At 40.9% G+C, this 12,516-nt stretch overlaps 1 protein-coding gene across 9 annotated transcripts in view; it reads right to left on the bottom strand.

The window, feature by feature from the left end:
• The window catches only part of AOAH (acyloxyacyl hydrolase), a 174,401-nt gene that overhangs the window by 52,423 nt on the left and 109,462 nt on the right, over window positions 1–12,516 (bottom strand). For all 9 annotated transcript variants that reach the window (XR_004351330.1, XM_032642194.1, XM_032642192.1 and 6 more), the window contains one exon: window positions 1,190–1,272. Coding sequence is in view for 8 of the 9 variants with exons in the window: in XM_032642194.1 (XP_032498085.1) it covers window positions 1,190–1,272 (83 nt within the window). In the remaining variant the exon portion in view is untranslated. The remainder of the gene's footprint in view (window positions 1–1,189; window positions 1,273–12,516) is intronic.

Genomic DNA, 12,516 nt, shown 5'->3' with positions numbered 1-12,516 from the left:
TTGTTCTGTGTAGAATATATATGATAAACAATACATTATTTGTAGGTCATATATTTAGATAAAACTTGTACTGCTTGGAAAATTCCTTAATACTCTGTTGATTAGAGATGGCATAGGGATGGCAAATAGGTTTAACTTTATGTGCCAAGTCTAATCTGTTGATGATGATTGTCAGGTGTGCTGTGTTGTGAGAATCGCTGAAGCAGAATAGCAGACAAGAGTGCTAAGGTGGGTTAGTTAATACCTTCCCCAGACTTTGGAAGATGGAGTGGCAACACACAGACTAAGTGTTTGCCATCTCTGAATTATGTGTCACAAAACATTACTTGGCAGCTCATTAGGTACTAGCCACGCCATGGTTAATCAATCAGGAGTTTCATCAAAATCTTATGGACTGGGCTTCCCTGGTGGCGCAGTGGTTGAGAGTCCGCCTGCCGATGCAGGGGACACGGGTTTGTGCCCCAGTCCGGGAAGATCCCACATGCCATGGAGCGACTGGGCCCGTGAGCCATGGCCGCTGAGCCTGCGCGTCCGGAGCCTGTGCTCCACAACGGGAGAGGCCACAACAGTGAGAGGCCCATGTACCGAAAAAAAAAAAAAAAATCTTGTGGACTGAATCTGGGTCCAAGGTGGGAGGTGAGAACCACACAGGTAAGAAACAAGCCCAGAAGACACAGATGTCTGGGAAACATGGGAAGCTGATGGAGACAATACCCTGAAAACACGTTCCTTTTTAAAATGGCTTTGGGGGGTTTCAGCCACAAACTTTTAGCTATTTTTCATAAAACTCCAACCCCGGTAGAAATGTGGGAGACTTTGCACCATAAGGGAGGGCAGAGTCTTTGCAATGACCTTGATTTTGCTCAGCCCTTGTTCTGCAAATGCTCACTTAGGTCTTGCTTCCTGAGCCTTGATGCCCTGCACCTTGGCCTTTCTAGAGCTTTGCTCTTGGATGACTGAGGTGCCCCCGTGGTCTCTACCTTAACGGCATCTTGTCTTGTTCTCTTTTGCTATGGGTAAAAGGCCTTAAAAGGGCCCCTCTCTCAGAAAAGGAAATGGTATTGAAAAGGGGGACTGTTCATCTTATTCTATGTTCATTATTATCTAATCCTCTGCTTTTGTGGTACTTATGAAATAAAACCAATCATTAAAGGCACATTGGTGAAAGTTTCAATGGAGCACTACATACCATTTCTGGAAATGTTCTGGTAGTCCCTGTGATTGCAGTGGTTTCTTTTCCGTAAACGAAGGTAAATAGAGTTTTCTTTAACTCTGAAAGAAATATATATGTGTATATTTAATGACAGGACATTCACATGATGGAGTTAAAAGAAACATGGTTTTATTATGATTTTTTAAATGTGAAAATGAACTCAGAAAATCAAATCTCTGCAGGCATATTTTCTCTAAACTGTCAATACATTATTAGGAGTTGTTACAAGAAACAGTTCTACAAAATGGGTTGCACTGATGTGATAAGATCAAACTTTTTCTTCTTTTTATGAAGACTTCCAGTCATCCCTTTCTAACCTTTTAACCAAGAGCTGCTGTAAGTCTCTTGAGCAACTGGTCATTTTTACCAACTCGGTTATTTTGAATCTGATCATGTTCCCTTTCTTCTTTTGGTTGCTGTGAAGCTGTGGCAGACACTCCTGTTGTCTTTCAGATCCATTTCTCCCCCTTCATCCATTTTAATAGAAGTTTCAGTAGGACATGTGTCTGCCCCGAATGATGACTTCTTTACTCAGCTTCCCTTGCAGCTAGGAGTGGCCACTTCACTAAATTCTGGACAAGAAGATGGAAGGAGAAGTATCCAGTGACAGTTTCTGGGAATGTTTCTCAGGAAACAATTGGCAGGTGACCCTTGCTTAGTCCTTTTTCTCCATTCTGCTGCCCACAATAGGAATGCTGTCATCTTGGACTATGGGGATAAGTTCTACACTGAGAAAACAGAGGTGTGAGCTGGAAGGGCCCTGAGGACCAGTGGAGCTGACCTCCCATATCAGACCTGTACTGCATATATGAGAGAAATAAACTCATCTGTCATCTTATTTAAACCACCCATACGTTGAGTTTCTCTGTTACTTATAGCTGAATCTAATACTAATGGACACAGATTTTAGAGACAAATTTTCAACCAGCATCAGGCTGTAACTGCACATATTTTAAGTCACTTTATTGGCTTCTCTTTGTCCCATCTTTGATTTTCTATCTTCTTTTGCCAAACTTTAATTTAATTTAAATGGAATTTAATGTTATGTTCTCTATACTTTTATAGGCTTCCTAAAATCCATTTTGAAACAAGACCAGGTATAAACTAATGAACAATAATTAAACTCAGATATATTTGATTATTCCTCAAATGTATTTTTTCTTCTCTTCATTATAATAAACTTCATATCTCACAACCTTACATGAATCATCACTTATTTTTCAGTGTTATGTAAGTCTCACTCATTGTATTATAGTGTTTCCTACTGTCTCAGTGCTTCAGGTTTGGGCACTTAGAATGCACTGTTAGTATTGTTCGTTCTGAGGAAACTAATAATAATAGAAAAAAAACTTGTGGTTATCAAAGGGGAAGGGGGAGGGAGGGATAAATTAGGAGTTTGGGTTAACATGTACACACTACTATATATAAAATAGATAACCAACAAGGACCTACTGTATAGCACATTCTTTTCTCTTATAAGTTATTTCATAATAACTTATAAGGGAAAAGAATGTAATAAAGAAACTAATACAACACTGTAATCAACTATACTTCAATTAACCCCCCCCCAAAAAAAGAAACTACTAGTAACATTTCTTAATAGAAGACCAAGATCTCCGAACAATATTTTAATTATGGAATTTTTGCTTTGTGGTAGAGTTTTGAGGTGAGTGATTTATTTTACTTTTTAAAATCAAAGCTACCCAGGTGCATAGTTTTAAAAATCAAATTCATTTTACTTGAATAATGTTTAAGGGGCCTTACTATGTTCTAGGCACTATTCGAGGCACCTGGGTCCTACTGGTAAATGAAAAAGACGAAGATCCCTGCCCCTGTGTCATTGACATTCTGGCAGGGAAAAAAACCCACTAAACATCACGAATAGGCAAATTATGGAGCATGCTAGAAGACAGTAAATGCTATGGAAAAAAGGGAGGCAGGGGAGCTAGGATTCGAGTGGTCAGAACAAGGCTTATTGAAAAGGTGGATGTGAGCAAAGACTTGAAGTGGTGAGCCTTACAGAACAAAATAGTTGAACTATTTTCGTCTATAAGGCTTTTAGTGATAAACAGCAAGCTCACACTCCCAATTCCTCCCCATTTCTCCATTCCCAGAGGCAATTAATTTCAACCTTATTTGACTGAGTCTTTTCGTATTTTCTTTCTTATCTCTAAATAACATACTTTCAAGGCTACTTCTTGATTTTTAGTATTTGGCATTATCTATTCACTTCCCACTATCAAGAGGAGGATTTAGCTATTCACAGCAGATCTATGATTGCTTTTTCTTCTCTTCACAACACTTTCAATTCCCTGGAGTTAATAGCTGCCTTTGTTTCTTTATTTTCTTAACTGTTTATCATCAATTCACCCTTAAATCTTTTTACAGTTGTTTGATCTCTTTTCAATATGCTCTGATGTATCAGATAGTTTTTAAATTTCATCTCCTTGTGGAAATCTCTCCTGGGTCCTCTTGCCCTGCTTAATCAGGACTTGTTGCCCTCTCACTCTGCTGCAGAGCAGATATCCTGGGAGCCTCCTTCTTCATACCCTGGGGATCCTTTTCACCTCTTCCTGACTTGTTAGATATCCTATTTCCTGGAAGACCACATTTTTCTTATTTTTGATGGAGAGTACTTTTACGTAACGTTTGAAGGATGTGTGTGAAGTAACATTACTTTTTTTAGCATCTGAAAATGTTTTTATTTTTGACTTAGTGAGGTGTAGGGTGGTGAGGTATTGCTGGTGAGGTGTAGGGCGGGCCCAGAAACACAGCTTGCGCCATAAATACGAACACAAATAAGGGTTAATAGGACTTGTTGGGGACGAACTTCAAGTAGAGAAGTAGCAGTGTTCACCTGGTCCCTGAACTCTCATTATCTCATAGAAAAGTGTCTTAGACAGGACATAGCTAGACTGGACACATATGGGACACCCTAAATATTTTTAGGGAAAGCAGGTTCTGGTGTTTATAAGTTGCTATATAATAATAATACTAATAATAAATTTCAGGGATAGGTAACTGTTTTGTTAAAAAGGAGGAGTTCCAAACAGGAGGAATCAGCTTCTTGTTAAGTACCAATAAGAAAGAGGAAATGGGTCTACAGAATTATCAGTTTGCCTCTTGTTGAATGGTGTGGTAGATTTAAGAATAGCCTCATTATCTTTGACACCCCTACCCTTAAATCTTGGCTGTCTTGTTACTTCTCTGACCAAAAAGATATGGTGGAAGTGACATTATGCCAGTTTTGGCCTGGCTTTTAAGAATCTTGGCAACTTTGGTCTCTTGGAGCCCTGGTCCACCACCTAAGAAGTCTGACTATCGGGCTTCCCTGGTGGCACAGCGGTTGAGAGTCTGCCTGCCGATGCAGGGGACGCAGGTTCGTGTCCCGGTCTGGGAAGATCCCACATGCCGCGGAGCGGCTAGGCCCGTGAGCCGTGGCCGCTGAGCCTGCGCGTCCGGAGCCTGTGCTCCGCAACGGGAGAGGCCACAACAGTGAGAGGCCCGCGTGCCGCAAAAAAAAAAAAAAAAAAAAAAAAAAGAAGTCTGACTATCTTTCTGGAGACACCATGTTAAAAAGGCCCTATAGTGGAAGCAACAAAGATGTCCTTCAATAGGTGAATAGATAAACCGTGGTACACCCATACAAAGGACTATTACTCAGCAATAAAAGGAAGTGAGCTATTACGCCATGAAGAGACATAGAGGAAGCTTAAGTGCATATTGTTAAGTAAAAGAAGCCAATCTGAAAAGGCTACATACTGTGTGATTCCAACTATGTGACATTCTGGAAAAGGCAAAACATGGAGACAATAAAAAAATCAGTGGTTTCCAGGGGTTAAGAGGAGGAAGGCGGGTATTAACAGGTGGAGTACAGGGGCTTTTTAGGGCAGTGAAACTAACCTGTACAATACTGTAATGGTGGATATATGTCATTATGCATTTGTCAAAACCCATAGAATGCACAGCACAAAGAGTAAACCCTAATGCAAACTATAGACTTCAGTTAAGAATAATGTATCAAGGTTGGCTCTTCATTTATAACAAATCTACCACACTAATGTGAGATGTTAATAATAGGGGGAATTGAGGAGATGAGGGATTATTTGGGAACTCTCAGTACTTTCTGCTCATTTTTTCTGTAAAGTTAAAACTGCTCAAAAATTAAAGTTTATTAAAAAAAGAAACAAAACCCTACCTGGAAAGGAAAAGAGGTCCAGCTAAACCCAGCCTTCTGGTCACCCCTCGTCAGGCACTCACTTCGTGTGAGTGAAGCCATCTTGGACCCTCCAGCCCAGCGCTGGGTGAATACTGTCGTGTCCATGGTCAATATTACATGGAGAGGAAGAATTGGCCAGCCAAGCTCTGCCTGAATTCCTGACCTCCCAAACTGTGAGGTATAAAAATGCCTTGTTTTAAGCCACTAAACTTTGGAGTACTTTTTACACAACAATCGATGTGCAGAACAGATGCTTATAGAATTGTGGGTTAATATCGTTTTCCCTCAGAAGTTTGAAGGAATCGATCCATTGGATCCTGACCTACCTATGTTGTTGTCTGAAGCCATTCTGTGCCTCAATCCTTTGAGAACCTGAGTAGCATCTGTTCCAAGTGTTCTGAAGTGTCATGATGACAGGCTTGGTGTGGTTCTATTTCCATTCAGTGTTAGACACACTTTCAACCTGGAAATTCATGTCACTCAGTTCTGAGAGGTGTTCTTGAATTATTCCATTGATGATTTCTTCCTTTCTTAGAACTCCTATTATTTGGATACTGGGTCACCTAGACTGGTCCTCTAATTTTCCTAGTTTTTCTATCTTAGTTTCCATCTCTTTGTCTTTTGCTCTATTTTCTGGATGATATCCTCAACATGATTTTTCAATACATCCATGAAATTCATCTTATGTCATTAGTATAATCTCCCAATGATCATTTTTGATCTCTGAATATTTCTTTAATTTTAGTATAATGTTTTAATTTCATGAATGTAATATCTCCTCTTATTTTTTTGAAGCTATCATTTTAATTATTTTTATAAGTAGGATATTAATTAAAGGTAAAAACGATTTCCCCTTGGAGCACTGTCTCTGTTATCTTGAAGTTGTTTTTCTGTTTGTTTTTGTGCTGTTTTTCACATTCGGGGTTGGTCTCAGATATCTGATGATCTTGGGTTGTTGGCTTATGTGTAAAAGTGGAAACTAGCTGAAAACTCAAAAGCTGATTGGAAAGTGGGCCTGCTGGGTGTGGCTTATTGTCTACGGCCCTTACTAGAGGGTGGACTGGCTGGGCCTTTCTCAGGGAACCCCTGCTGTCCGAGTCTTTGGGGCTTTCCTCTTAGGATGTGCAGATTCCCCAGAGAGGGGTCTTCTAGTGTCCAACTGGGTTGCCAGCCCTCTGGGTCCAGGGGTGGGTGGACTTCAGGTTCAGCATGCTTGTGCTTTAGCACAGTGCTCCTACCTCCCCTTGTCTGCTGTCTTCCAGTCCAGAAGCTCTTGATTTTAGCATCTCCAGAGAAGAAACCCTAGTCTTATATCAGAATAAGGGAGGGGAAGAGATCCGAGGATCTAACTACTTCAACAATCTTTCAACCAAGACTTGTTTTTAGCCTCACTTTCATTTCTAGAGCTACCATATGGAGCCAGTTCCCAAGGCCTCTGGGGTTCTGTGGTGTAGACTGGGTTGCTTCTCAGCTGTCCCTCCTCCTAGTTTAGGACGCAACTTTCTTGAATCGACTAAGTCAGTTACCACTTGTCCTTCTGCTTTCTGGCTTCCAACATTTTGTGGCTATTGGCTCTTCCTGTTCTCTTTGTCCTTGCGGACAAATTCGTTTACTGTCATTTTAGTGGGGTTTCTCAAGGAAGAAAAGTAAATGCTTCGTTCAATCTGCCATCTTACCCAGAAGCTGAAATGAATACTTTATACACTGCATCATCTATGCCCTCTGCCATGACTATTTTATTATATTTTGAAAAAGCAGATGGGAAATGGACATTAGATCTGAGTTCAATACTAAAATAATTTCACAGTCAATAAAGAGGGGTTATTTTCCTTTGGGAAAGTAATTATTACCAATATTTAGCCAGAAAGGTATTTTTTTTTTTTTTTTTTTTTTTTTGCGGTACGCGGGCCTCTCACTGTTGTGGCCTCTCCCACTGTGGAGCACAGGCTCCAGACGTGCAGGCTCAGCGGCCATGGCCCACGGGCCCAGCCGCTCCGCGGCACGTGGGACCCTCCCGGACCGGGGCACGAACCCGTGTCCCCTGCATCGGCAGGCGGACTCTCAACCACTGCGCCACCAGGGAAGCCCAGAAAGGTATTTTTGATAATTCTAAAAATGGAGCTTCTGTACTGAAATATTGTTTTGTTCTTGACCTCCTCATGGAGAGTAAACAGTGTGGATATTAATATTATAGCTACAGTTAGTCACACATTACAGAAAGAACATAGAAATCTTTATCAATAGGCAAAGAGCTCCATTACTATTTCTGACCAGAAATAGCATCTAGAATTTGGGGATTAAGGTTTTGTAACACTAAGTACTAGAAACTATTTCACCTAAAAAGTTACTATTTTCTTTCATCTCCATTCTCAATACATAACCTCTCTTATAAATCTTAGGAACTGAATTTCTCATGCAGTGCAGGAATTCTGAGGAGATAGAGGGATCCGTACAATACGTTGAGAAGCTTGTAATACAATATTTGAGATGCCTATAAATGGAGGAGATTGCTTAATAGAAAGTTATTTACATACAGGGTCAGTGAAACTTGAATTAATAGGCTAAACTGTGCCTAGTAAGGTTAACGGTGATCACCATTCTGGTTTCAAATTCCCCTCTTCTCACTCCCCTCACTGCTATGGGCCCAGCCGCTCCGCGGCATGTGGGATCTTCCCGGACCGGGGCACGTACCCGCGTCCCCTGCATCGGCAGGCGGACTCTCAACCACTGCGCCACCAGGGAAGCCCTCCTATATGATCTTTATTTCTCTTTTTCCTCTGTTGTGCATCAAAACCCAGTCCAATGGGTTAGTAGAAGAGGTAATAGCTTCAGTCCTGTAATTTGAGTGGTGCAAAGAAGGAGTGTTTGAAAGTTCTCTTCCTCACACATTCCCCAGTGTCTAAGGTAAGGGTGCCCTCAGCATTGGGAGTAGGCTTGGAGGTTCACCATGTTAAATTCCCAGTTTTATCAGCTCCATCTATTGTAGGGCCTAGAAAGTATAGCCGTTTCACTGAGGACACACTAGTCATATTTTGATTTCTAATACCAAAATTCAAAACAGATAAATCTCAGAATGTCTACTAGTTGCTTTCCCCAACATGGGCTCAGGTAACACAAAAACCACTTTCTCTGAGAGCCTTCTAATAACCCGCCCCCCACCTCATTTCGCTATGGCTGAAAGAAAAACAAAACAAAACAAAGAGTAAAATTAAGAACGAGCCTCAAGAATAATGCAGACAGGGCTTCCCTGGTGGCGCAGTGGTTGAGAGTCCGCCTGCCAATGCAGGGGACATGGGTTCGTGTCCCGGTCCGGGAAGATCCCACATGCCGCGGAGCGGCTGGGCCCATGAGCCATGGCCGCTGAGCCTGCGCGTCCGGAGCCTGTGCTCCACAACGGGAGAGGCCACAACAGAGAGAGGCCTGCGTACTGCAAACAAAAACAAAAACAAACAAACAAAAAAAGGAATAATGCAGACAAATTAAAAGGGTTGTTTCAAAATTGAAAAAATTAGCACCTCCTATGTTGATTCCAAGCAGAACCCACTTGGAGAGAGGCAACAAAACTGTTTCCCAAAGGGCTTAGCATATCAGAGGTTTTTTGGGATAAACCGAGTGAAATATTATTCAAGCAACAGTAATGTATCAGGTCCTGTTTCTGAGTCTATTTCTGACTTTCTTTAGCAGGACAGCTAGTTTGGGTATAAATTCTGAGACCCTGTGAAGCTGAATGGGAATAAGTCACACAAAAAAGACTGGGGCTTGGAAGGTGAGTGAGAGAGAAATGGTAACATTTGATGTGAAGGGTTAGGACAGGGGAGTGGATTGGGATAAAGTTGGATAATTTAGAGACTAGACAGGCTTTATTCAGGGACCTCTACTGCTAGGAAGTTTTAAGACAAGGGTGGATAATTTGATTTCCGATGTGGATGGAGGTCAGGCCAGCATGGGGCCAGGGAGATGGATTAAAGAACTTTTAAAATTCCTTCTAGCTCTTTGATACTAGCCACATCCCAGAGCCCCGTGTAACCCCCAATTCACTGCATCACAGGAGAACCAAGATTTCAGCCTCAGAGAGAGATAAACATGCAGAATATGACTCGTTGTGTATTCAAAGAGCCTGGCAATGGGCTAATTATGCAGGGGGGCTTGCAAGGTGAGGATGACTGCAGAGGAGGTCCCAGGAGTTCAGACATGAAAAGATTAGCAAGACAGCATGATAGATTTTTGAATTTGGAGCAGCAAAATAGTAGAGGGAAATAGACTTCAGGGGCATCGTGTTCAATAATTCATAAGCTGCTATACTCACACAAGGCTTCTTACCTGTTAACTTTCCACTAAGATTCCTTCCTCTGCCCTTCTCTGAGCTTGTGGCATTATAACTCTCTCCACCCTGGCTTTTGCCAGCCTCAGATTTGATTCTAGGCCACCGTATCAGGGTAAACTTTAAACTGTGATAAAACGGAGGGATTTAAGCCTGTGGATGCTTCTAAATCTGAAAAGATCATTTGTAGCATAGAAGAAGATTGTTTTAGTAATCTCAGCAGTATTTCTCAAAGGATGCTCTGTGCAACACTAGTTTCTTGAGACATATTTTTCTCATAAAACAGACACACATTCTACATGGTTCTGTGGTCAGATTAGTTTAAGAAATGTTTCATATTATACCTTGGAGCTATATACAAAACTTTTGGGGCTTATTGAAGGCTCTGATAAGCCTTACACTGAATAAACCTGTTTCCCTTTATTTAAACCAGCATTTCCAAAACTTATTTGACCTAGGAATCTTTTTAAAAAGTGTGCATAATACCTTTTAACATCTTGTGGAACTAGCGTTTCACAGAAACAGTTTTTGAAGAATACTGATGAACTGTCTCTGTGATCTACATTTGAGCTTTATGAGATGGCCTAAAATCTCAAGTTCAGTTGGTTACAAGAATTCTACTAGAAAAATTTGGAGGTTGTACATTTACGTTGATCAATCTAGATTGCTGTAAAATTATATCATTCTGGACAAAAATTCACATCAATGCTTAATTTATCTATTATTGACCAAATAGCAGATCTCTCCTTTGTTTTACTCTTTCTACCTGACTACTGAATTGATAATTTTACTTTAAACTTATTTTCTCCAATTTGTTGACTGTGTATTTACTTTAATATTATGATGAATTTTGCTAATTTCTTGTAGAACATTTATTATCGAACCCACTTAGAAGTCCAAGGGCTTAAGTTACACTGATTTATTTTTACATGCGTCCCGTTATGCAGCTGGTGATCAAATTCATGCTGTTCATACTCCTCCTCCTATGTTCCTGGTGTTTTCCCTGAAATGTTAATTCCTGCAAATCTGATTTGATTTAGGCAATCTGAGTAAATGCAAGGGAAGGATGTTTGTAGATCGTACCACACTCTGCAAATATAAAGTGATGTCATTATAAACTTAGTGATTCTTTTATTGAGTACCTACTATGGTGCCACACTCTGTGCCAGGGGCTAGGGCCCCAGAGCGAAGTCAAGCCGAATTCTGGCACTCGAGATGCTCAGAGTCAGGTATGGGGTGGGTGGAGTGGGGAGATAGTGAGTAAACAGTTATGACAAGTGAGATGACATTGGTATTGAAGGGGCAAAATAGGAGCACAGGAGAGAATCGTATAGTCAGATGGGGGTTAGTATGGAGAGGCCATCAAAAGGAACTGACCCCTGACTGGTGGTTGTTGAAGCATGAACGGGGGGAACCAGATAAGAAAAAGCTGAGGGTCAATGCCTATGAAAAATGCTCAAACTTACTAGTAATTAAGAGGTTACATATTAGAAGAGCAATAAAATATTTTTTGTTAGATCGGAAAAAAATTAAGAAGATATTTGTCAATATCCAGTATTGACAAAGGTGTGGGGAAACAAGTATTCTTTTTTTTTTTTTTTTTTTTGCGGTACGCGGGCCTCTCACTGCTGTGGCCTCTCCCGTTGTAGAGTACAGGCTCCGGACGCGCAGGCTCAGTGGCCATGGCCCACGGGCCCAGCCGCTCTGCGGCATGTGGGATCCTCCCGGACTGGGGCATGAACCAGTGTCCCCTGCACCGGCAGGCGGACTCCCAACCACTGTGCCACCAGGGAATACTGAAACAAGTATTCTTATACAATATTTGTGGGACTGTAAATTGGTGTAGCCATTTTAGAAGGATTATAAAAAATTAAAAATGTATATATTCTGATCCAGTAATTTTTTTCTAAAGACATCCTTACATGTAGTCATAAAGAGAACCATAGAATGTTCATTACAGCATTATTGGAATTAATGAGGATTTGGAACTAAGTTGACTGTCCATCAGTAGGAGAATAAAACAACCATACTATGAAATACCATTCTGCACAAGAATGGAAAGTGTTTCAAGAAGTATTGTTAAAGCATTAATTTATAGTATGTTATGCATAGTATGATGTCATTTACAGGAAAACCCCAACAAAGCATTTATTTCTTTATGTACAAATACATAGAAAGGGTCTGTAAGAAACCACACTAAATTGATAACAGGACTTTCTTCTGAGAAAGGGAATGAAATTGGGAGAGGGCTTTGGCTTTTTACATTACATAGCTCAGTATTTTTTGTAAAATAAAAATGTATTCATGATTTGAATAAATTAAAAAATAAAATTTAAAACTAAGTAGGGTCAAAAAAAAGAACCCCAAAAAACTAAGTAGGGTCAAAGGGGACATCACCACAGTGGAGAAATTTGTCAGTACACAGCAGGAAGAGTCCTGGGCTAGCAGTTGGGCTCTCCAGGTGGTCCTTCCTGCAGCAGGCAGCCTCCCTGTGCCTGCATTCCATCTCTTCTTGCCTTGTCTAAGACCTGTTCCTTCCTTTGTCCGCCTTTCTCCCTCTTTTGGCTCTTCCTAACTCCACAAGCATGCTGCAGGATTTCTCATCTAAAAATGTCTCCCTCATCTTTTATTCCCCACCGGCTATCACCTCACTTCTATGCTCCCTTTGATAGTAAAACTCGCTATGAGTTGTGTATGCTCACCTGCATTTACTTCATCACCTCCTGAACCTATTCTCTCCAATCAGACTTCCATCTCCGCTCC

The sequence above is a fragment of the Phocoena sinus genome, chromosome 9 (genome assembly GCF_008692025.1).
Source record: "Phocoena sinus isolate mPhoSin1 chromosome 9, mPhoSin1.pri, whole genome shotgun sequence".
Taxonomy (NCBI): Eukaryota; Metazoa; Chordata; class Mammalia; order Artiodactyla; family Phocoenidae; genus Phocoena; species Phocoena sinus.
This window is presented reverse-complemented; position numbering and strand designations above follow the sequence as displayed.